The 27,511-nt window shown below is 43.5% G+C and overlaps 1 protein-coding gene across 1 annotated transcript; it reads right to left on the reverse strand.

Annotated features, from left to right (window-relative positions):
* Positions 1-112: 112 nt before the first annotated feature.
* On the reverse strand, positions 113-27,273 carry LOC140134639 (leucine-rich glioma-inactivated protein 1-like). Its single transcript, XM_072155102.1, has 10 exons — positions 27,258-27,273; positions 25,219-25,634; positions 13,710-14,051; positions 11,321-11,392; positions 9,507-9,578; positions 6,942-7,013; positions 5,270-5,341; positions 4,190-4,368; positions 3,029-3,193; positions 113-2,085 (listed from the first exon to the last, which is right to left on the reverse strand). The coding sequence occupies exons 3-10, from the start codon at positions 13,895-13,897 to the stop codon at positions 1,223-1,225; spliced, it is 1,683 nt and encodes a 560-aa protein (XP_072011203.1). The 5' UTR covers positions 13,898-14,051; positions 25,219-25,634; positions 27,258-27,273; the 3' UTR covers positions 113-1,222.
* Positions 27,274-27,511: the final 238 nt, after the last annotated feature.

Here is a 27,511-nt window from a genome sequence, read left to right on the forward strand (position 1 = left end):
GGTGGTCACTCGCTATACTGTCGCTTTTCTGATTATACCCGTCCGTGATTCCACTGTTTTCGTTCAACATGGGTGCTGCCCTCTAGTGGACGAATTGCTCTTACGGCTCCAGGTTTACGCCATTTTTATTTTCTGATTATGAGAGATTATCACATATATAACATTTACATTGGAATAATTGGTTATTCGGGATGATAAGGTTTCATCTGTACTTAATTCAGTCCTTACTAAACTGTTTAAAGAAAACCTCCTGTCACTTTGTAATGTTGCACTCATGATGTTCCTCCTGGGCGGAGCTTAATTGTCACATGTCTATATACACGACCAATCAGTCGTAAGGAAATGAACTCAGGGGTGGAGCCTGTAACTGAGTTACTGATAATGAGTCAATAGGTGCCACCATGTAGGAACCATACTGTGACTATTCAAGGGAGTAACTCATATTTGCATAATGAGAGCTACAATTTCTTAACCAATTAGTGAAGCTCCAGGCCCCGTTACACAAGGACTGTAACCAGTGACATCACAGATCTCTAATCCCGCCTCTTAAATTGGGATCATTATGCATTTTTTTACCTTTAGGACCAAAATACTTAAAAACTGATTTTCCACCAATCACCCTTTGAGATTTCTGGTCACACCCATGAGGAGCATCTCAATTTTCTTTGAGTCTTTCACCCCGCACCTAGCACGGTCCTTCTCCAAATACTTAAACACTACCAGGTCCCCTCAAAAAACTAGCTACACTTATTGCCTGCTGTCTCTACACCTACCTTGTAGACACTCTATTCTGACTACCAGAGGCAATAACTTGAAGTTCCAGGTCCCCAATTCTACATTTTTACCGGAGCCCCCACTTATTATGTACCATAATGTATATAATCTTCATTGGTAGTGGACCCAAGGGTCCTCTAGACCTCGGGTCTTGTAGTGACTACTCCCTTATTGCTGTGCCCCTGGCGAGTAGTGAGGGCTCCTCTTTTGTAGTGTGGAGATCATAAAGACTCAATTAGGTCTTCCATATCAATCAGTGGTGGTCCAGTGTTCCCTTACACATGGGCCATAACCAGTGACATCATCAGTCTCTATCGCCCCCTCTTAAATAAGGGACTTGGTGCAGTTTTGTTCAGTTTTAGCAGAAATAAAATATAAAAAAAATGGCATTTCCACCAATCACCACTTCAGGTCTTTGGCCATGCCCACGAGGAGCAGCTCTTACACCTTACCCAGCCTGGTCTTTCTCCACATACTCAAACACCACCGTGTCCCCTCCAAAACTGGCCACAAATATGAACTGCCGCCCCCGCACCTGGACCGTGGTGAAAGCCCGAGCCTCCAGGATTTTGAGTTCTTGCAATGGCACCAGAGGTCCTATAGGCCCTTCCTTATCATTGGTCTCCTCGATCTCCCAATGTTTCCATTTCTCCAACTGGTAGATCCAGGTATAGCCAAAGTCGTTTCCTAGAAGGGCATGCCATCTCTGGCCAAGCAACAGAGGCTGGAAGACATGAGACCCCCTGGACGGTAACTGTTGGAGTTGCCGAAACATGGAACCGTCCCATCGGACCAGGGATGAGTCTCCCATATAACGGACCAAGCAGGCGAAGATGCCGTCCTCAGCATCGGTGAAGTGCTTGACGGCATAGACATCCCAAGCTTCTGGGATATCGGTCAGACGTTCTAGATGTTTGTTCTCGAATCGATATACGAGAGGCCTTTGAGAGCCACTGCTCATGATGAGGTGCGGAGAACCGGAGAGAATGAGAGGCTCTGCATCCGTGTCACGGTACCATCGTGGTAGCTGCTGCTGGGGGTAGAAGCCACGACCGTCCCACCGATACAAAGTGCTGGCCCCAGACTTGGCGCTGTCTGCTATGATGAAGTAGTGCTCTCCTTCTGCTGAGGTGAAGCTTTCCAGGTCGTTGGGTTTCCGGATATCGGGGAAGTGCTGGAAGCGATGGAAGGCAGAGGGGCTCCCTGGTGACGGGTCCAGACGATAGACCGACGTGCCACCATAGAGCTGAGCCACCACAACGAAGAGCTGCTTCCCAATAACCAGGGGCAAGCAGGAGACCACCGAGATACCTGGGCAAAACATGACAACTTAAGATAATAACCTTGTAACATTGTCTCGTGGAGGTGGTATCTACTATGCAAATTTATGCAGAAAGTGGGTTTTGCTTTTTGGATAGGGGCGGGGTTTAACATTCTGGGCAGTATGGCGGTATCACAGTAAATTGGGTTGCTCTTTAAAAACAGCGCCACATCAGTTCAGAGGTGGTGTGTGGAATTGCGGATTAGCTTAAGGCACTTTAATGGCGCTAAACTGCAATACCCGACATAACCATGGATAGCTGCGGCGCTGTTTTTGTATCAATACAGCCATGGTCCAACACAAGCTGGTGAAGGAAATGAAGCTTGAGGGGCATCTATAGCACCTGGACTCCAGATAAAAGCTGAATGGGAGTTGTAGTAACACAGCTCGGCCACTACATAGAAAATGGCGCTGTGATTCCAACTCTGTTTTCTGTGTTGATACCGGTACCTGAGACTGATCAGTGGGGTCTTCATTGTCACATCTGATACTGAAGACTTATCCTATGCATCAGTCATCGAAAAAGTGGAAACCCCCGTTTAATAAAGGGTAACACTGTAACAAGCAATTCTGAACATTTTTCATCTCAATTTAAATTTTCAAAATCTGCTTGCTGTCAGTGAATAAATTCTTCCTATTACACCTACAAATCTGTACAATCTAATACAGATGAGATTTGTCACAATTGTATCCAGCCTAAACAATCCTCTGTGAGCTAAACTAATCAACAGCTCCTGATGGTTCGTTACAGTGTATCAGTGCAGGTAAAATGTATCATTCTAGAGTCCAGAATCCAGAATCCACATGGGGTTGGATGAGTCTAGATTGGGTGCAACTGTAACAAACCCTCAGCTGAATAAAAATACTAGATTATAATGGAATGTTCACATTCTATGGCAGCAAGCAGAGGAGGGGCAAGTAACCCCAACTTACCTTTAATGGTGTCATAGTATCTGAATTGATACGCCACGTGATCCCACTCCAGGAAGGTGCACCTGCCCTCAAACGGGTGAGTGATCACTACATACTGCTCCGAGTTATACTCAAAAGCCTTGACCGATAAGGAGGGAAGCTTAAAGGTCCAGCGCTGCACAATGTCTGCGGAGAGAGGGGCACGTTACTACCCATCCAACGGGAAAAGGTACCCCCCACCCATCTCACCAAATAAAAAGTCCTTAAGTGAGAAGGGCTCTGGGGGGCGTTACCATAGCCCCTTCGTGCTATAGGCTGTTACACTGTGCAAAAACAGCACTCCCCGCCTCTATCTGCATGATGTAATCTCACACAATGGGGCACATTTACTCACCCGGCCCATTCGCGATCCAGCGGCGCGTTCTCTGCGGTGGATTCGGGTCCGGCCGGGATTTATGAAGGTAGTTCCTCCGCCGTCCACCAGGTGGCGCTGCTGCGCTGAAAATCTTCTGAACGCGCCGGAATGCACCACCTCGGACCAGGTGAAGGTAAGCGCTTCGCAAGCGACACTTTTCGGGTTTTTAAATGCTGCGGTTTTTCCGAATATACGTCGGGTTTTCGTTCGGCCACGCCCCCCATATTTCCGTCGCACGCATGCCGGCGCCGATGCGCCACAATCCGATCGCGTGCGCCAAAAACCCAGGGCAATTCAGGTACAATCGGCGCAAATCGGAAATATTCGGGTAACACGTCGGGAAAACGCGAATCGGGCCCTTAGTAAATGACCCCCAATGTGAATGGGAAGCTACAGCACGGAAGGGCTCTGGTCATGCCCCCAAGATGCCTACTGGCTCATTAGCATAATGTTAAAAGTTGATTTTAGAAGGAAGGAGGCCATGGATAAAAAAAATTATAAGTAGCCCCCCTGATGTTAGATCCACTGGATTTCCTTACAGGAGCTTTGGAAAGTTGGGTGAGCATAACTCTCCTTATTTTAAATACCTGTCCCACCTTATGAATGTATAAAAATGGGAAAAACGCCCACTTTTATGCAAATTGTGCAAGCCCCATCCTCTTTGTGAGCTTTTTTGCAGTCATAATGGTCACATGGATCATCACCCAGCTTTCCCAGGGACAGATACGCCATGTGATGTGACGCCAGTGTAGGAGTGTTGCACTCACTGCTGCTCATGCAGTAGAAGTCGGTGTCGCTGAGCTCGTGTAGACCCTTCCCCTTGAACTTTGGGGGCTCGTCACAAGGTAGCGGGGGCCACAGCGCCACGTTCTTCCCTGCCCCATGAACCCACTGCACCAGCCACTTAATCTGACAGTCACAGTGCAGGGGATTCCCACGGAGATCTCTGCCGGAAAATAAAACAAAGTTACAGAATATAAAACTCTAATTCATTGGTGCTATAGCCTCACATTGTTAAGATCTCTGCTTGCTGTCAGTGAGTGAAAACATTGTTTATACCCGTGAAACGATGACCTGTATAGATCCAATAACTCATTTTCATATCCCCGTATAATCTTTAGATTGTCAACATTATTAGGATCTCTGCTTGCTGTCAATGAGTGTATTGGATATCGTTTATATCCAAATGGGGACTTTCACCATTACACAGATTCTGTTGTTGGCTGCTATATTTTAGTTTTTTTCCATTCTTTATTTCTAGTTCTCTACTTGCTTTCTTAGGCCGCTGACACACGATCCGCTAGGCGTCCGTTCATAACACGACGCTAGCGCACAGGGGGAGGTCCTCGGCCCGAACGCGCATGCGTTAACAGGGAAACGCATGTGCATTGTGGCCGAGGACCGCCCCCTGTGCGCTAGCGTCGTGTTATGAACGGACGCCTAGCGGATCGTGTGACCGCGGCCTTAGAATGAAGGAAATTAGTAGTTAGACCTTAGTTTTCACAGCTGTAGGTTTGTGACAATTGTATTCAGTCTAACCACTTCTCTACTAAACAGTGTGGACTTCAGACTGATACATTGTAACAAACTTTCAATGCAGAGAAAAGAATTGTTCTGCTGAGGATTATCTCAACAAGAAACATTGTAACAAAGCCCCAACCCTGTAAAAATCATAAAATCTACCCAGGAGTTAAGCATCTGAATGTAAACAAGTATGTTTCAATTCACTGACAGCAAGCGAAAGACCATACTAATCCTTCAGCTCTGGGCTCCCTGTATATCACGACAGTGGATTGCACCAGTCTGATACTGGGATAAGGGTCACACTAGGCAAGTCCTCCCCTCACATGTGCTTGATGGCTGTAAGTGTCCGGAACAATCCGCTGGGAAGAGATTCCAAGTGATTATTCGCCAGGCTCCTGCATGGGAAAAAATAAAATAAAATTATCCATCAAACCATCATGTGACTCCATTTTCTGCAAAGGACTCTGTCAGAAGTATTGGAAACCTGTGTAATCATTTGTGCACGTTGTTAGTAGCAGCAGTACTGTGAAATATACTTTAAATTCCAGGATTAAAACTTCTCCATGTGTTCTCACACTGCTGTGCTCTGTTCTCTCTGCAGCCAGCGTTAGGTATTCTGTGTAATCATACAACTGTGTATGGTGTTAGAAGGAATAGAATGGTGAAATATAGATTTGTATTCCAAGATTGTAGAACTGGGGATGTGTCCTCACACTGCTGTGCTCTGTTCTCTCTGCAGCTAGCATTAGGTATTCTGTGTAATCCTACTACAGTGTATGGTGTAAGTAGCCACACAGCTGTAAAATATGGATTACACTGTTGTGCTCTGTTCTCTCTGCAGCCAGAGTTAGGCATTCTGTGTAAACATACTTCTGTGTATGGTGTTAGTAGCCACAGGACTGTGAAAATGGATTTATATATCAAGATTGTACAACTAGGGGCATGTCCTCACACTGCTGTGCTCTATTCTCTTTGCAGCCAGCGTTAGGTATTTTGTATAACCATACTTTTGTGTATTGTGTTGGCAGCAGAACTGTGAAATATAATTAATATTTCAGGATTGAAGAGCTGGTGATGTCTCCTCACACATCTGTGCTGAGTTCTCTCTGCAACCAGTGTTTGGTAATGTCCCTGGAGATCTGTGTACGGTAATCATACCTTTGTGTATGTTTGTAGTAGCAGCAGAACTGTGAAATATGGATTTACATTCCAGGACTGTAGCCTTTCCATGCCTCCTCACCCTTCTGTATTATGTGTTCTCTGAATCAAACCCCTACTGTCCCACCTTCCATAGTATGTAAACAGAAATCTTTTACGGGTTTAACTCGTAGAAAGGGAGAGAGCAGAAATGGGGAGCTGTGGAGCAGTTCAATGCAGAGAGCACAGCAGTGTAAGGACAAAAATTTTTCCACGTGAAGTTCCCACTTCACTCATCATCATTGTGAGTCTCAGAAAAAGCAAAGCCTATAACAGTGATGGCGAACCCAAGCCATGAGACAGAGTGCCCAAGCTACAACCAAAACCCACGTATATGTCACAAAGTGCCAACATGACAATTTAAGCAGTAACTTATTGCTTCTTGCTGTAGCACAGTTTTTAATCGTATTGGTGTCCTGAATTCACCAATATAATAGATGATGGAGAAATTTGGATTGTAGCTTCCCTCCAGGGTCCCCTGAAGAGGAAGAATCAGGGGACCCAGAGCAGGAGCTCCAATGACAATCCATCGCTATCCAGCCCTTCTGGCTCCTCCTGTAGTTCTGGCAGCCAAGGATGTTGCTTTAGAATAGCTCTGAGCATGGCGCATCCTGGGCTGTATTGGACCACAAGAGAAAGCCTTGAGGCTTAGCTGGGGTGAAGGCCTGGGTGCCCACAGAAAGGGCTCTGAGTGCCACGTCTGGCACCTGTGCCATAGGTTCGCCACCACTGGCCTATAAGATTCCCTACACCCACTGGAGAACAACCATTAACCCCCAAGTGCCACCTTCTACTTACAGATGGATCAGGGACCTCAGGCCTCTCAACGCGTTTCCAGAAATTTTCTTTATGTTGTTGTTTTCAATAAACCTGGAGAAGTTGAAAACGCATATGAGTAGGGATAGATATCAAGAGCAGGATCTAGATTTAGGACCAAGGACTGGAGATTTCAAGCCTCAACTCAAGTCATGCTGACCTATCTGACCTACGAGTCTGCCTTGGCTCCCTTAGATAGAGACCATTGACCATGTCCTCTGGAAATCGGTCTACAGAACCACGGTCTAGAACAACCCCCTGTATTAGGTGTGGAGGGGATTAGGGTGGTGACATGTTACGGGGCGTTCTTCATGGTGGTGGGTTGCATTATGTAATGAGACCGAAGCTCTACTATCTTTTTAGGTCATATTCCGGTCTACCAATGTTGGCTGCCCAAGATCTTTGTATCTTCTTCCAATGTTTAAATTTGCTCTTCAGTATTAAGAGTTTATAGTCTAAGGACAATACGATTTGCATCAAATTACCACCCAAGCGTTACATGGTTATTCATCTGTCTCACAATCATGTAATTAGCCAGCTAAAAGCTTCCTTGGGGCTGGATTTTCCTGCCAGTGATTTGGTTTACCTACTTTTGTGTTTCATAGTTTCATAGTTTATACGGTTGAAAAAAGACACTTGTCCATCAAGTTCAACCAAGGAAGGGAAGGGATTGGATGAGGAAGGGATTTAGGGGAAACAATTCTATATAACATAACCATCAATGTTATTTAGGTGTAAAAAGGCATCTAGACCCTTCTTAAAGCTCTCTGCTGTCCCTGCTGTGACCAGCGCCTGAGGCAGGCTATTCCACAGAGTGACAGTTCTTATAGTAAAAAAGCCCTGTCGCCTCCGGTGATTAAACCTTGTTTTCTCCAGACGGAGACAGTGCCCCCTCGTCTTTTGATTTGATCTAATCTGAAACAACTTTCCACCATATTTTTTATATGGACCATTCATATATTTAAATAAATTAATCATGTCCCCTCGTAGTCGTCTCTTTTCCAGACTAAATAAATCTAGTTGTTTTAATCTTTCCTCATAACCAAGACCCTCCATACCCCTTATCATTTTTGTGGCTCTACGTTGAACCCTCTCCAGCTCCAGGGCATCCTTTTTATGGACCGGTGCCCAGAACTGGACAGCATATTCCAGGTGAGGCCGAACCAGTGCCTTGTACAGGGGTAATATTACATCCCTATTACGAGAGTCCATACCACTTTTGATACACGACAAGATCCTACTAGCTTTAGAGGCAGCTGATTGACATTGCATGCTGTTATTCAATTTATGATCTACTAGTACCCCCAGGTCCTTCTCAACAAGGGACTCTCCCAGATTTACTCCCCCAAGGACATATTTTGCCTTTGGATTATTGGCCCCCAGGTGCATAACCTTACATTTATCCACATTAAACCTCATTTGCCAAGTGGATGACCAAACATTCAGTTTGTCCAAGTCACCCTGCAGCCTATGTACATCCTCCATAGACTGTATTACACTACACAGTTTGGTGTCATCTGCAAAAATAGACACAGTGCTATTAATTCCTACCTCTATATCATTAATAAATATATTAAATAGTAGTGGGCCAAGCACAGAACCCTGAGGTACACCACTCATAACTGGTGACCATTCCGAGTAGGAATCATTGACCACAACTCTCTGGATACGATCCTTCAGCCAGTTTTCAATCCAATTGCAAATGATTTCTGCCAAACCAATAGCCCTAATTTTACCCATCAGGCGTCTATGAGGAACAGTGTCAAATGCCTTTGCAAAGTCCAAGAACACAATATCCACAGCTGCTCCTCCATCCAGGCACCTGCTCACCTCTTCATAGAAGCAGATAAGGTTAGTTTGACAACTTCTATTCTTAGTAAACCCATGCTGGCTGTCACTTATTATACTATTTGATGTCACATACTCCAGTATATAGTCTTTTACTAACCCTTCCAATACTTTCCCCACAATGGAAGTTAAGCTTACAGGTCTGTAATTGCCTGGCGAAGTTCTAGAGCCCTTTTTATATATTGGCACCACATTTGCCTTGCGCCAGTCACTTGGCACCACACCAGACATTACGGAATCCCTGAAGATTTTAGACAGTGGTACAGCAATAACAGAACTAAGTTCTTTAACTGAGTTCTGCATGACTTGGATTTCAGTGAACATCACAGTTGGGGGCCATCATCCAGTAGTGGATTATAATATAGGTAGTAGCCCGGGGGGCCAAAGCGTTCTAGGGGGCCTAAGGCCACTCAAACCTCCAACTAAATTTTATACTGAGAAGGACCTTGCAATCCTTGTACATCTCTTCCTTCTCTTAATACACACACACAAAAGCCATTTCAGGATCTTTGGAGGTCCTCAAAAGGTCCTGAAACCACAGATTGAAAGCAGGCAGAAGGGACACTGGGTCGTAGACTGGGTCAGCAGGGGAATTTTGTATCGAGGCTCACTTTCCCTTTCCTCCCTCCTGACCTAACAGACGTCTTCTTGTAGGAGTCAATGCAGAGAATTACCTAGACCTTCTCAAGCAGAACTTACAAGTACTCCAAATGTTTCAGCTTGAGGAAGGCGTCATCAGAAATCTCCTCAAAGGAACATGACGTGAAGAGCCTAAAAACATAGAAAGTCAGTTAAGCGAATCCGTCTAAAAGATGGAAGCAAAAACCACCAACTCAGGTTTCTATGCCTGTAAAAGTGACTAGTGCTGGGATATACATAGAAGTCCCATTGCCTAAGGGGGCAACAGAGACATATTAGACCACTGCCAATCTACTATGAACATGTCGATGAGTCTTCGATGAGGCTTTGAGCCAATAATTTCCCCATTGAGTACATGCTATAAAATCTAACGTGAATCTTAGGAAGACCTCAATTATTCAAAAGGATGAGCGTAGTCTATGGCACGTAGCCGTGAACTACCATGAGAAGACAAGGGGCCATAAAGGAAGAAACAAGGGGACACTGGAATATGGAATAATTAGGATTAGACCAAGAGGACTTTAAATATCTGTAACGGAATCTAACCAAAAGTCCATGGCTCTGTTGGAAGTGTAACCATCAAACTTAAAGGGGTATTCCAGGAATCAGCATAATTCATATACAAGTGGGCTACTCAAAATATAAGCTAATGTGTAATTAGTTGTAATTTAAAATTTTGCTCCCCTTAGCAGAAAATGCTGGTGACATAGACTGTAATGAAGAATTAAAATGCTACTGGCCCTTTAATCAGTCCGTTAATTTCCTCTGCGCGGTCCGTTGTGGATCAGACACAGAACAGAAGATGGCCGCTGGTCACATGTCCACATCACATGTCCTGTACCTGCCTGGGCAGGTCATGTGATCACCACTATGTTTGTCTGTAGTCGGTTGGTTGCAGCGCATCCAGTATGGCCAGTGTTGTGGTGATGGCAGTTACACATCATTACTATGGTAACAGGGCAAGAAAGTCTGTTACATCATCACTGAGCGCAGAGCATAAGAGGCAGGAGGAGTTACTGAGAACTAAAGGATCATGGGACTTGTAGTTTCCAGTGGCAGCCATCTTAGTGATAACTCCACCTACTTTAGAGAGGCCATAAATTTTGTAAATCATAAAATCAAACTATTTAAGCTCCGTTTTGTGACTAATGACATTGAGTATTGTTGTATTCATTTATTTATATCATCATGGGTTTTTGTGTCAGACGTTCATATTCCCGGAATACCCCTTTAAGTAAAGTGCCATAATCAAGGCTGCCTTCAAGACTTTTTATTGTCCTCCACATTCAAGAGTTGCATAATACCCCTAAAACGGACCGCCCAAGTCCCTAAAAATGGGCATCATAGCCCACTCTAAATCCCACCAAAGGTGTTCTCATTCCAATGCACTCATCCAACCCCGGAGCCCTCACAAATTGTGCCCCTTTCTTCAATGGTATCCTAACTATCTGCATACTGTGTCCACCACTTCTTCTGTCCACTCTACCAACTTCTCGTTTTGCCATCTCTGACTACCCCATGTTCTGACCCCGAAGCCATGTGACCATCAATGATACATGTAGGAACAAGGTTAGTTAGGGGCATGGGCTTGTTTATACCATTGGGCCCAAGAACCTTAAGCTACATCTCCTCAGCTACAAGTTGTCACTTTTTTACCTCCTGGCAATATTCGTTCTCAATTCCTTCATTATTTTCGTATTTGTTATAAAAATAGAAGCATAAAATGTATTTTTACAAGGGAAAACAATGAAATTAGGAATGAACGCGGCTTATTAGAAGAAGAATGCTCCCAGCGTCCACAGCGATTGTAATAAAGCGGAATGAAGGCAATAAGACTTTGTCACCAGCAATTAGAAGCTAATGAGAGCACTTACAGGATCTGCAGCGTCTGCGACTGGGCGAAGCTGTCCGAGGGGATAGTCTGGAAGCCGCATCTGAGGAACGAGCTGTGTAAGAATAAGGAAAAGGTATCAGCCAAGACCAAAACTCAAGAAATCTCTAAGGCACCATCTTTAAGACCTGAGGTTTTTCTGCCATTGTCTGTGGCCCTCTGGTGACCATAAGATGGACAGGCAAATGAAGGAGAAGAATGAGTGCCCACATCAAGTCTAAATGAGTTTATTAGATAGGGTAAGGAGTGTGGTGGCATCTAAGACAACATTTACTTGGTCTTGTCTGAGAAGACCATCTGTAGTATCTGTAGTATTAGTACCTGCCAGTAGCGAGTACTGGGCTAGACCAAGGAGGCCAAAATATTGAGTTGTAGAAGTGATCCAAGAGTAGTGAGTCTGGGTTGCCTTAACTCATTGGGAGGGGGACCCACTAGGAGTGTTACACATGCTTTGCTTTTTCGGGCTGTCAGCAAGTTACACAACTTTAGGTATTACTCTCCTTTTGTTTAGCATGTTTTTACTTTCAATGTTGTCCTGCCACGAAGACTCCTTCAGGGTTTGGCTGACCCTTTTGGGTGGACCCTCTGTGAGGTCTGAATGGAGAGGTGTGTTGCCTTAAGGTGCACCTAGATGTCTCCTAAGCCAACACCAAGACTTATGCCCAACACCAAGTCATGCTAAATCCATTGATGCTGAACCCATGCAGGGCCTTTTGACTTAGAGGATTGGGGCAAGGTTTAGATGGACACCATGAATCCTCAGGGTGGGCCCACAATAGAAAACATTCTAGTGCATAATCTCGGGATTTCAAGACAAGACAATAATAGCTTTCTGGCAATTTTTATATCTTTCTGAAAGCCAAGATTATGATTTTTCACACATTACTCACTGATGTGACCCAAACTGATTACCTTCCAAGTATCTGACCATCCAAAAAGAGTTGGCACCAAATGGTCTTCTTTTGTCAGGTTGTCAAGACTCCCTGATCAGTTCCTTCCTAGGACTGTCACAGTTGTGATGTTTAGAGGTATCAAGAGGCTTGTTAAGACTCACAGGGGGTCATTTACTAAGGGCCCGAATTGCATTTTTACGTCAGGTTACCCGTATTTTTCCGATTTGCGACGATTTTCGATGAATTGCCCCGGGATTTTGGCGCACGCGATTGTGGCGCATTGGCGCTGGCATGCACGCAACGGAAATCGGGGGGCGTGACCGTAAGAAACCCAGACAGATTCGGAAAAACCGCCGTATTTTTTAAAAAAGGGTCGCTTGACACGCACTTACCTGCACCCGGCCTGGCTTGGTGAACTCCAGTGAACTCCGACGGAATTCAGCGCAGCAGCGACACCTGGTGGACCTCGGGCGCACTACCTTAGTGAATCGCCGGAAGACCCGAATCCTCCACACAGAACGTGCCGCGGGACCACGACAGTACCGGGTAAGTAAATCTGCCCCACATCCTTGGGAGTGGAGCTTGACCACCTTGAGATAGGTCATCATAGTCTGTAGGTGAGGAACTTTGTGCCTTATACCCCTGTCTAGCGTCTAGTAGATTGATGAATTGTCTGAATTCTTACAAAATAAGCTCATTTTACAAAAATATCCACTTCATTTTAATGAAAAACATGTTAAAAATATGAGCTAATCCTCATGCCTAATAACTATTCTATCATAGAGAACGCCAGCGGGATAATTATTTCAAGAATTATTTCTCCTATGGGAATTTCCGCCACGAACAGCAGACGAACAAAGTATTTACAGTCTCAGACACGTTAGATTGTAGTGCAGAGATTTAGCAAAACTACTCAAATAAGACAGGAAATTGGAAACGTGTCAATTCCAGGATACACAGAAATGTTCTTAAGATGTTTTGAGGACAGGAGAGAAGTCAGTCTTAACTGCGTCTACTGTTATAGATAGTTCCTTGGTAAACCCTCGAGAATCTGAGAGTAGCATGGAACACCTCAAAGGAACCCCATGTCCAGGTAGGTCACCTTGTTATGAGTGACGTGATCCAAGGAGGATTGAAGGAAGTGATCAAGTATAACCAGTCCTGTTTTAGGAGTGGGAAGCAGGACAATGCCATTGTCAAAACATGTAACGAGATGAACTACATGGACATGGAGATACTTCGGGGGAGCTTCATCCTGCTTTCCGATTCCCTTCAAGACAATTATCATCCATTGTCAGGTCTGGCTAAAATAACTCATCCAGGTTGACAATTGGTCTTGATGGCCAAAACTAAATTAACGATCTCATGATCTTTTTTGAGCAATCTCTTGATCTAGTTCTATGTTGGACATCCAAGGTTGACTTGAACAACCCCAAAAACCTGGCAGACATTGAGCTTGGTGGAGCAGATTTGACTTACACAGAGATGATATCCAATGAATACGTGGTGGGAATGTAGTTGGAGCCATCGCACAGGACATTGTCAATGGTGCAGTTGCATGATGTCGGACATTTCCACCTCGGGGGTCTTTTTGGCCTCATCCGACATGAGGGGATGATTCCCAGGAAGAATAGGACAACGACTGATAGGCAGACTGATGGTCTCATGGTTGGTTGGGTCTTCACTTACGTTGCATGTTCATAGTTAAATTGTATCTTCTCATCCATTCCAACTTAGGTCTCTACAGTCTCTACATTCTCCATTCTCTTCGGTTTATCTTTAGTCTCTTCTTTTTTTTTTTCAAAACCGAAAACTTCTAATCTGTAATTAGAAAATCATGGATGTTAGGTAACATCTCATATACGTAACAACCTCATAGAGGGGGCATTGGGAAGACAAAAGATCCAGAGCTAAATATTTTCCCTACTGCCCTGAATGTTCCTCAACCTCATAATCAACTATATCAGTATAGGGTGATCGGTTAACAATGGGGATGGGGTAACATTAGGGGAACATTATTGTTATGGGGGGCATTGCTACTTATAGGGGGGGGCACACTTTCTAAACGCCCATAATCCACCCGTTATGGAGTTTGTCCAGCCGCGTAATCTTCTCCTCCATGAGAATCTATATAGTTAGAAGTCATTGGGCCCGATTTGTGTTTTCCCGAATATTTCCGTTTTGCGCAGATTTCCCCTGAATTGCCCCGGGATTTTGGCGCATGCGATCGTATTTTGGCGCATCGGCGATGGCATGCACGCGACGGAAATCGGGGGACGTGGCCGAACGAAAACCCGACGGATTCGGAAAAAACGGCGCATTTAAAAAAAAAAAAAGTGTTGCGAAACTTGCACTTACCTTCACTAGGAATAGGCCGGTTTACTTGAGTGCATTTCGGGGGAACTTCAGCGCAGCAGCGCCACCTGGTGGATGTCGGAGGAACTGCCTAATGAATCCCGGCCGGACCCGAATCCACCGCAGAGAACGCGCCGCTGGACCGCGAATGGGCCAGGTAAGTAAATCTGCCCCATCGAATCAAAAAGTTCAGTTGCGGTCGGCAGAGTAAGACTTCAATCTCCGGTGATCTTTGAATTATTTTGTCTTGCACCAGATGGAACACGTCAAATCAGTGTTTCCCACAGTGTTTCTTTAAGGGCTCCAGGTGTTTGGGCCTCTGGTATCTTTCGGATACTTTCACCTTTGACCCAAGTCTCATAAATATGTAAAAACACTTTCAGAGTTCATGAAGGTGGAGAGATATCTACTCTGTGAAGGCCCCCATGACCTCTCAAATACCAAGTACTGTCCAGAATAATACTGCAAATTCACAATCTCCTACAATAGAACTTCAATGCTGATAAACTATCTGCTATACAGTAGACTGCCTCTGCATGCTATTGTACAATGGATTACTTTAGGCTAGATTGCGACTGTCTCTCCAAGAAATTCTGACTTATTATTCAGCCTCTCTATACTATATTGTCTTGTTATACTGTAGACTGTCTCTCCTTACATTAAAGTCTTAATGCTACACTGTAATGCTATACAGTAGACTGCTTCTCCCTGCTATACAGTAGACTGCCTTTTAATATTATACAGAACACTGTTAAATATACTATACTGACTCAGTATACAGCCTCTACAAACCAGTTTGCTATAGATTAGACTGCTTTTCATGGTATATACTACTGGCATACCATACAGTATACTGCCTCTACATTCCATATACTACTAGCCTGCTATACATTAGACTAGGGGTCGGGAACCTTTTTGGCTGAGAGAGCCATGAACGCCACTTACTTTAAAATGTAATGAGAGCCATACAATATGCACATGCCCCACAATAGATAAGTAGCCAAAGCACATGCCCCGCAGTAGATAGGTAGCCCCAGCATATGCCCCAAGTAGATAGGTAGCCACAGCACATGCCCCAAGTAGATAGGCAGCCCCAGCATATGCCCCACAATAGATAAGTAGCCAAAGCACATGCCCCAAGTAGATAGGCAGCCCCAGCATATGCCCCAAGTAGATAGGTAGCCCTAGCATATGCCCCGCAGTAGATAGGTAGCCCCAGCATATGCCCCAAGTAGATAGGCAGCCCCAGCATATGCCCCAAGTAGATAGGTAGCCCCAGCATATGCCCCAAGTAGATAGGTAGCCCCAGCATATGCCCCAAGTAGATAGGTAGCCCCAGCATATGCCCCATGTAGATAAGTAGCCACATCATTTGCTGCCCAGTGGATAGGTAGCCACAGACCATGCCTCCGCAGTGGATAGGTAACCAAAGACCATGCCCCCATGCATAGGAAGCCCCAACATATGCCCCCAATAGATAGGTAGCCACACCACATGCCCCCCAGTGAATAGGTAGCCCTAGCATATGCCTCATAGAAAAGAGTGGATGGCGGATCCTGGCGTTCACTCCTCCCTATGACCCACGTGCTGTAGACCAAGCAACACCATTGGCATCACCTGGGGCGCCCACCGTGCTGCGTGTATCTTAGCCTCACACAGCGCAGATCACCAATTATTAAACATCTGTCTACCACCGAGCTGTAGGTTCCCTGCGCCTGTATTAGTCTCCCCAGGCTTTAGTCATGTAGCACTGGTTTGCTGCTATATAATACTGGCTTGCTATACATTAGACTGCCTCTACATCATATACTGGTTTGCAACAGAGAAAGTAAGTCAAAAATGCAGCAACATGGCGGCACATTTACTTACTTACTCCCTGGTGCGTTCCCTGATGTGCATTGTCCGACCGGAATTCACTAAGATTGTGCGCACACGATTCCCCGCTCAGGTCTGCCGGAGTTCACCTTCTTCTTCCTGGCGCATGTAAGTGCTTGTTTTTGCGACACAATTTAAATGTTAAATTCCTCGCTCAGTCCGAATAAGTCGGATTTCTGTGCCAGATTTCTGTTGCATTAAAGCAGCGCCAGCTGCGCCAAAATCTGAACGCATGCAACACAATCCCCTTCCCCACAATCCCGAAAACGTCGGGAAGTCGGATGAAAATGCGATCCACGGACCCTTAGTAAATAAGCCCCTTGGTGTTTACTTATGTATTAGGAGAAGGCTGTGGGGTTATACTGAGTTGAAAGTGGATAAAAATTTAAAGGGGTGAATATCACTCAATGCTCCGACCCCTCCACTGGTATCAATGAAGCTTCCTGTGTGACGCCCCTACAACGTGTGCATTACAAAGTTCTGGGATATTACGCTCCGGGATATTATAAGGAAGGAGACAACACATTCTGATTAACTTTCCCTCTTTCTTACAATCCTCCTCACAACTCTGCGCCCTTAAGGGATCAGCGGCGTCCGAGCAATGAACAATCAGGGCGGTGACACCTACAGATCACCCGCCTGCCCGGGGGTCAGAGAGCAACAATGTAATTGGCCATGAGGAAGAGAGACAATTATGTTGCTAAATTTAACCAGAATGTTCAATGTCCGGGTGCTGGGGGGATAAAGAGCGCTATTACTGAGGATGGCGAATCCGAAAAAAAGACAAACCGTCCACTATTCTGCCTCTTCCTGTGTAGCATCGCGCCAATCTAATGTAATCTGAAGACTGATTACAGAGTGCAGAAGATTTGGGGCAGATTTTAGTATAGTGGCTTCTAAGATTGGAACATAAATTGTCATCCCTGTCATGGAATATGCGGGTAATGAATGGGGGTCTTGCATGCAGGACCACAATGTGCAATTCCTCATTTCACCTGCGGAGGAGCTGCAGGCAAACTATTGTTATATTTATTCTCATTGTCTTGATTCCTAGGAAAAAATAAGCCATCCATCAGAATGTGGTGAGCAGACCAGGACTTATGTGTAATAAGAGGTGTAACTGGACGTTTCAGGGGACCCCAAATATAATGTATCATTTATAGAATGAGGAAGAAACCGCTTTGTAGGACATATCACTATGTAGAGCCATCAACAATAGTTCATACCCCATAGTACTATGCTGTGCCCCTCCTATGCTCAATATATTCAGCATAGGTGCCCATATATGGAGAATTGGAGAAGCAGTACTGTGCTGTACCCATATATACAGCATAAGAGGAGCAGTACTGTGCTGTACCCATATATACAGGATAGGAGTATTAGTACTGTGCTGTGCCCATATATACAGGATAGGAGTAGTAGTACTGTGCTGTACCCATATATACAGAATAAGAGGAGCAGTACTGTGCTGTACCCATATATACAGGATAGGAGTATTAGTACTGTGCTGTACCCATATATACATGATAGGAGTAGTAGTACTGTTCTGTACCCATATATACAGCATAAGAGGAGCAGTACTGTGCTGTACCCATATATACAGGATAGGAGTATTAGTACTGTGCTGTGCCCATATATACAGGATAGGAGTAGTAGTACTGTGCTGTACCCATATATACAGGATAGGAGTAGTACTGTGCTGTTCCCATAAATACAGGATAGGAGTATTAGTACTGTGCTGTACATATATATACAGGATAAGAGGAGCAGTACTGTGCTGTACCCATATATACAGGATAGGAGTAGTAGTACTGTGCTTTACCCATATATACAGCATAAGAGGAGCAGTACTGTGCTGTACCCATATATACAGGATAGGAGTATTAGTACTGTGCTGTGTCCATATATACAGGATAGGAGTAATAGTACTGTGCTGTACATATATATATATATACAGGATAAGAGGAGCAGTACTGTGCTGTACCCATATATACAGTATAGGAGTAGTAGTACTGTGCTGTACCCATATATACTGGATAGGAGTAGTAGTACTGTGCTGTACCATATATACAGGATAGGAGTAGTAGTACTGTGCTGTACCCATATATACAGCATAAGAGGAGCAGTACTGTGCTGTACCCATATATACAGGATAGGAGTATTAGTACGGTGCTGTACATATATATACAGGATAAGAGGAGCAGTACTGTGCTGTACCCATATATACAGGATAGGAGTAGTAGTACTGTGCTGTACCCATATATACAGGATAGGAGTAGTAGTACTGTGCTGTGTCCATATATACAGGATAGGAGTAGTAGTACTGTGCTGCACCCATATATACAGGATAGGAGTAGTAGTACTGTGCTGTACCCATATACACAACATAAGAGGAGCAGTACTGTGCTGTACCCATACATACAGCAAAAAAGGAGCAATACTGTGCTGTACCCATATATACAGGATAAGAGTAGTAGTACTGTGCTGTACGCATATATACAGCATAAGAGGAGCAGTACTGTGCTGTACCCATATATACAGGATAGGAGTATTAGTACTGTGCTGTACCCATATATACAGCATAAGAGGAGCAGTACTGTGCTGTACCCATATATACAGGATAGGAGTATTAGTACTGTGCTGCGCCTATATATACAGGATAGGAGTATTAGTACTGTGCTGTACATATATATACAGGATAAGAGGAGCAGTACTGTGCTGTACCCATATATACAGGATAGAAGTAGTAGTACTGTGCTGTACCCATATATACAGGATAGGAGTAGTAGTACTGTGCTGTGTCCATATATACAGGATAGGAGTAATAGTACTGTGCTGTGTCCATATATACAGGATAGGAGTAGTAGTACTGTGCTGTGTCCATATATACAGGATAGGAGTAGTATTACTGTGCTGCACCCATATATACAGGATAGGAGTAGTAGTACTGTGCTGTACCCATATATACAGGATAGGAGTAGTAGTACTGTGTTGTGCACATATATACAGGATAGGAGTAGTAGTACTGTGCTGTGCCCATATATACAGGATAGGAGTATTAGTACTGTGCTGTACCCATATATACAGGATAGGAGTAGTAGTACTGTTCTGTACCCATATATACAGCATAAGAGGAGCAGTACTGTGCTGTACCCATATATACAGGATAGGAGTAGTACTGTTCTGTACACATATATACAGGATAGGAGTAGTAGTACTGTGCTGTACCCATATATACAGGATATGAGTAGTAGTACTGTGCTGTACCCATATATACAGGATAAGAGGAGCAGTACTGTGCTGTGCCCATATATACAGGATATGAGTAGTAGTACTGTGCTGTGTCCATATATACAGGATAGGAGTAGTAGTACTGTGCTGTGTCCATATATACAGGATAGGAGTAGTAGTACTGTGCTGCACCCATATATACAGGATAGGAGTAGTAGTACTGTGCTGTACCCATATATACAGCATAAGAGGAGCAGTACTGTGCTGTACCCATATATGCAGCATAAGAGGAGCAATATTGTGCTGTACCCATATATACAGGATAAGAGTAGTAGTACTGTGCTGTACCCATATATACAGCATAAGAGGAGCAGTACTGTGCTGTACCCATATATACAGGATAGGAGTATTAGTACTGTGCTGTGCCCATATATACAGGATAGGAGTAGTAGTACTGTGCTGTACCCATATATACAGCATAAGAGGAGCAGTACTGTGCTGTACCCATATATACAGCATAAGAGGAGCAGTACTGTGCTGTACCCATATATACAGGATAGGAGTATTAGTACTGTGCTGCGCCCATATATACAGGATAGGAGTATTAGTACTGTGCTGTACATATATATACAGGATAAGAGGAGCAGTACTGTGCTGTACCCATATATACAGGATAGGAGTAGTAGTACTGTGCTGTACCCATATATACAGGATAGGAGTAGTAGTACTGTGCTGTGTCCATATATACAGGATAGGAGTAATAGTACTGTGCTGTGTCCATATATACAGGATAGGAGTAGTAGTACTGTGCTGTGTCCATATATACAGGATAGGAGTAGTAGTACTGTGCTGTACCCATATATACAGGATAGGAGTAGTAGTACTGTGCTGTACCCATATATACAGGATAGGAGTAGTGGTACTGTGTTGTGCCCATATATACAGGATAGGAGTAGTAGTACTGTGCTGTGCTCATATATACAGGATAGGAGTATTAGTACTGTGCTGTACCCATATATACAGGATAGGAGTAGTAGTACTGTTCTGTACCCATATATACAGCATAAGAGGAGCAGTACTGTGCTGTACCCATATATACAGGATAGGAGTAGTACTGTTCTGTACACATATATACAGGATATGAGTAGTAGTACTGTGCTGTACCCATATATACAGGATATGAGTAGTAGTACTGTGCTGTACCCATATATACAGGATAAGAGGAGCAGTACTGTGCTGTACCCATATATACAGGATATGAGTAGTAGTACTGTGCTGTGTCCATATATACAGCATAGGAGTAGTAGTACTGTGCTGTGTCCATATATACAGGATAGGAGTAGTAGTACTGTGCTGTACCCATATATACAGGATAGGAGTAGTAGTACTGTGCTGTACCCATATATACAGGATAAGAGGAGCAGTACTGTGCTGTACCCATATATACAGGATATGAGTAGTAGTACTGTGCTGTGTCCATATATACAGGATAGGAGTAGTAGTACTGTGCTGTGCCCATATATACAGGATAGGAGTAGTAGTACTGTGCTGTGTCCATATATACAGGATAGGAGTAGTAGTACTGTGCTGTACCCATATATACAGGATAGGAGTAGTAGTACTGTGCTGTACCCATATATACAGGATAAGAGGAGCAGTACTGTGCTGTACCCATATATACAGGATATGAGTAGTAGTACTGTGCTGTGTCCATATATACAGGATAGGAGTAGTAGTACTGTGCTGTGCTCATATATACAGGATAGGAGTAGTAGTACTGTGCTGTGCCCATATATACAGGATAGGAGTATTAGTACTGTGCTGTACCCATATATACAGGATAGGAGTAGTAGTACTGTTCTGTACCCATATATACAGCATAAGAGGAGCAGTACTGTGCTGTACCCATATATACAGGATAGGAGTAGTACTGTTCTGTACACATATATACAGGATAGGAGTAGTAGTACTGTGCTGTACCCATATATACAGGATATGAGTAGTAGTACTGTGCTGTACCCATATATACAGGATAAGAGGAGCAGTACTGTGCTGTGCCCATATATACAGGATATGAGTAGTAGTACTGTGCTGTGTCCATATATACAGGATAGGAGTAGTAGTACTGTGCTGTGTCCATATATACAGGATAGGAGTAGTAGTACTGTGCTGCACCCATATATACAGGATAGGAGTAGTAGTACTGTGCTGTACCCATATATACAGCATAAGAGGAGCAGTACTGTGCTGTACCCATATATGCAGCATAAGAGGAGCAATATTGTGCTGTACCCATATATACAGGATAAGAGTAGTAGTACTGTGCTGTACCCATATATACAGCATAAGAGGAGCAGTACTGTGCTGTACCCATATATACAGGATAGGAGTATTAGTACTGTGCTGTGCCCATATATACAGGATAGGAGTAGTAGTACTGTGCTGTACCCATATATACAGCATAAGAGGAGCAGTACTGTGCTGTACCCATATATACAGCATAAGAGGAGCAGTACTGTGCTGTACCCATATATACAGGATAGGAGTATTAGTACTGTGCTGCGCCCATATATACAGGATAGGAGTATTAGTACTGTGCTGTACATATATATACAGGATAAGAGGAGCAGTACTGTGCTGTACCCATATATACAGGATAGGAGTAGTAGTACTGTGCTGTACCCATATATACAGGATAGGAGTAGTAGTACTGTGCTGTGTCCATATATACAGGATAGGAGTAATAGTACTGTGCTGTGTCCATATATACAGGATAGGAGTAGTAGTACTGTGCTGTGTCCATATATACAGGATAGGAGTAGTAGTACTGTGCTGTACCCATATATACAGGATAGGAGTAGTAGTACTGTGCTGTACCCATATATACAGGATAGGAGTAGTGGTACTGTGTTGTGCCCATATATACAGGATAGGAGTAGTAGTACTGTGCTGTGCTCATATATACAGGATAGGAGTATTAGTACTGTGCTGTACCCATATATACAGGATAGGAGTAGTAGTACTGTTCTGTACCCATATATACAGCATAAGAGGAGCAGTACTGTGCTGTACCCATATATACAGGATAGGAGTAGTACTGTTCTGTACACATATATACAGGATATGAGTAGTAGTACTGTGCTGTACCCATATATACAGGATATGAGTAGTAGTACTGTGCTGTACCCATATATACAGGATAAGAGGAGCAGTACTGTGCTGTACCCATATATACAGGATATGAGTAGTAGTACTGTGCTGTGTCCATATATACAGCATAGGAGTAGTAGTACTGTGCTGTGTCCATATATACAGGATAGGAGTAGTAGTACTGTGCTGTACCCATATATACAGGATAGGAGTAGTAGTACTGTGCTGTACCCATATATACAGGATAAGAGGAGCAGTACTGTGCTGTACCCATATATACAGGATATGAGTAGTAGTACTGTGCTGTGTCCATATATACAGGATAGGAGTAGTAGTACTGTGCTGTGCCCATATATACAGGATACTAGTAGTAGTACTGTGCTCATATATACAGGATAGTAGTAGTAGTACTGTGCTGTTCCCATATATACAGGATAGGAGTAGTAATACTGTGCTGTGCCCATATATACAGGATACTAGTAGTAGTACTGTGCTGTGCTCATATATACAGGATAGGAGTATTAGTACAGTACTGTGCCCATATATACAGGATAAGAGGAGCAGTACTGTGCTGTACCCATATATACAGGATAAGAGTAGTAGTAATGTGCTGTGCCAATATATACAGGATAGGAGTACTAGTACTGTGCTGTGTCCATATATACAGGGAAGGAGTAGTAGTACTGTTCCCATATATACAGGATAGGAGTAGTAGTACTGTGCTGTGCCCATATATACAGGATACTAGTAGTAGTACTGTGCTGTGCTCATATATACAGGATAGTAGTAGTAGTACTGTGCTGTTCCCATATATACATGATAGGAGTAGTAATACTGTGCTGTGCCCATATATACAGGATACTAGTAGTAGTACTGTGCTGTGCTCATATATACAGGATAGGAGTATTAGTACAGTACTGTGCCCATATATACAGGATAGGAGTAGTAGTACTGTGCTGTGGTCATATATACAGGATAGGAGTATTAGTACAGTACTGTGCCCATATATACAGGATAGGAGTAGTAGTACTGTACTGTGCCCATATATACAGGATAGAAGTAGTAGTACTGTGCTGTGCTCATATATACAGGATAGGAGTAGTAGTACTGTGCTGTGCCCATATATACAGGATAGGAGTAGTAGTACTGTGCTGTGCTTATATATACAGGATAGGAGTATTAGTACTGTGCCCATATATACAGGATAGGAGTAGTAGTACTTTGCTTTGCCCATATATACAGGATAGAAGTAGTAGTACTGTGCTGTGCCCATATATACAGGATACTAGTAGTAGTATTGTGCTGTGCTCATATATACAGGATAGGAGTATTAGTACTGTGCCCATATATACAGGATAGGAGTAGTAGTACTTTGCTTTGCCCATATATACAGGATAGAAGTAGTAGTACTGTGCTGTGTCCATATATACTGGATAAGAGTATAAATATGGTACTGTTGCCATATATATTTATCATAGGAGCAGTAGTACAGTGCTCTGACCATATATAGAACTATTCTGTGCCCATATACACAGGATAACAGTAGTAGTAGTAGTCTGATATGTCTGTACTGTATTTACCAGATAGGAGCAGACACATTTACAGGCAGGTTGTTATTGTCACTGCAGCTGTGACTGGGGCTCCATAGTTATCATGGCCTCCTGGGCACAGGTGTGACCATACCTCACATCCTCTGCACCTCCTTATACTATTCTCCTGACGTTATTGCAATGTGCTGGTAGCCAGATCAGATGGTGTAGTAGATGGAAAGACGTCTGACTGATGGAAACCAAGTGCATGTGTTTTATTGATGGCTCAATTGTCTCTTCTCCATAAGAGGAGACTATTAATGTAAATGATACAGTATAGATTTAAAGTAATGTATATGACGTAAAGGGTTAATGAAAGTGAAGAAACTCTGAATACTCTAAAAATTGCACTTTTCAAACTCATATCAGTAAATCAGTCAGACTTGTTCCTGAGACACCTGACAGAGGGGGAAGGTCAGACTACCCTGGAGGGACCACCATTAAGATTCTTTAACCAGTCATCCGTCTAGAAGAGACATTAGGACCTGCTTGTTTATACCCGTCAGTAGTTTACTTGTTGTCTTATTTCAACTTGGAATTATTACAATAATATCATTTAGGAGCCAAAATATTGTGACAATGCTTATTGTGATGATATAAAATAACAGCAAAAACAACACAAAAACTGCAACAAAAATCAAAGAGAAGATCTGAAATGTTCTACACAACATGCTTTACTGTTGCAATAACTATTGGAAAACTTCCATCGACTTCTCCAACATCTTCCCGACCACCAGAAAAGTTATAAGGAAATCCAAGATGTCTTCTTATGATATAATATGACTTACCACATATAGTGCACCCCTGGTCTGGTCTAGACTTATCTTCTTGGCATCTCCATTATGTCTTATGTTCCTTCTCTCTTGAGTCCCAGTTCTTCTTCTCCGTCTTCTTCTTCTCCTCGCCTCCGGTCCCCCATATGTCCCCTGCCCCCCCTCTTTCTGGCCGTGCCCTCTTTTTATGTGTTCTATTTTCGCACTTTCCCCCCTTGTCTATAGAGTGTTGGTGTCTTGCAGCCTCTGACACAATGTGTCGTTTGACAGACTCCTTGGGATGGCTCGGAGGGAAGGGCTGGATGATGTGTGTTTGGAACATGCTTGTGCCAAATTGCTCCTCTGTTTGTCAAAGCTTGTGGTTACATTGTTGTTGTTAATAACTGTGAAGTATGAGGTCTTGTCATACTTTTGGAATTACAACTGGTTTGCTGCAACAAAAAAAAAGGAAAAAATAGACAAAAAAGTTTAGTTTTTATTTTATGTCAACAATATACCATAAAAAGACCATCAAACATTAACCCAGGAGACTGCAGGTCATGTGAGATGTGGCTGCAGGTTAATCTACTTTTCCCATCAATGTCAAACTGGGGTTCCTTGGGCCCACCAGATAAAATTATTCTAGGGGCCAACACTTCAACATCCGCTAGGACAGTGGTGGCGAACGTATGGCACAGGTGCCAGAGGCGGCACTCAGAGCCCTTTCTGTGGGCACCCGGGCCATCGCCCCAGCACACCAGACAGGACTCAGAGAATCTTCCTGCAGTTCCATGCAACTTAAAAGATGCTGCTTCCAGTCATATTTTGATACTTACTTTGCTACTAGGGACAGTAGGAAGAGGGAAAATTAATAGACAGGGCCGAATTATCTTTGGAGGACCTCCTGCTGGCCCCTACAGGACTACAGAGGGGCACTAGAAAGAAGCTAAAATGATGCAAATTTTCCATCTTTCTACTGTGTTGCTGTCCTCAGGAGGCAAATATGATTGTTGAAGAACAGGGAGCAGTAAGTTACTGCTTTAATTTTTGGTTGGCACCTCGCGATAAATAAGGGGGCTTTAGGTGTCTTTTTGGGCACTCGGCATTAGGAAATAAACCCTACTAGCCTCCAAATTAGGTTGTCTTCTACTGTATCTCTGGAGCCCAATATTTGGTTAGAGCCTGGGCCCACCTGAGGATCCTGTGGTAGGCCAGTCCAATATGGTTTCTAATCTCATAGATTCCTGTAAACTCAACATAAAACTTCATAGTCCCAACTAGAAGAAGACTTGTGACGGAGCCCAAGACAATGGAGAAGATTATGTTCCTCTTGCGGAATATAAGCCACCACCAGATGGACTTGGCATCGGCTTATTCCCTTCTACATTTAGAACAACACATGTATGCTCAGTCATGCTTGAAATAGACGTTGATTGGACAAGGGAATGGTCACCCCAAGTCATTTTTCAGTTGATGGAAATGTGGCAACTTTGTCTCATCTGACCCAATCGATCCACATTGTAGAAACCCTGGGATACAGTATATTGTTCAAGCTGTCAAACCAGTCGGGACAAGACTTGAAGTCAAGTTAACCAGAACTAATTCACTAATAGCATGTAATATCCATAATTATTAGGCACAAATACTCCATTGCTTTATTTTTACCATTATGAGGGACCAGGAGATGAGGAATCCAAAGAGGAATGGAGGGCACACGTTGATCATTTATATCTACTTTATAGTCAAAATTGGGTTAGTAGAGGGCTTTATTCTCGGTTATGGAAAGCAGTTTACTTTGTCGCTGATCAATTCATAAAAGGTTGGTTAAATATGCAGGGGAGAAGTTATAGTAAGTAGCAGCATTCGAACCCTGGTGCCGGAGGAAGCCAAAAGTCACTTTTACCCTGAACCTGATCTATAGAATATTTGGGGTTCAATAAAGATGTTATACTAGAACTTGGGAGCTTTACATTCCCTTTTTTGGAGATATTAACTTGAACCTCCAACACTTTCCGTCCAGGAAGTAAAAGAGAAGTGACTGATTGAGGGCCACCCATATATCCACTGGACCATACCATTGAGTCACAAGATGAAACAGCAGCAGATGTGGGCTGGAGGGTAAGAGGTTACTTCCGAGCCCTCCAAAGTGGATGTACAGAAAAAAAACATCTGGATCTTTGGTGGGGGAGACCACAGTGGAAGACGACCTGACAATCAGAAGAAACACAAAGGTCACTTGGAAGGGAAATGAATTAGACATTGGGGAATAAAAGTATGATTTCAGCAGATCTGAGGATTCTCATTAGAAAGATGATGCTGGAAACTTAAC

The sequence above is a fragment of the Engystomops pustulosus genome, chromosome 6 (assembly GCF_040894005.1).
Source record: "Engystomops pustulosus chromosome 6, aEngPut4.maternal, whole genome shotgun sequence".
Lineage (NCBI taxonomy): Eukaryota > Metazoa > Chordata > Amphibia > Anura > Leptodactylidae > Engystomops > Engystomops pustulosus.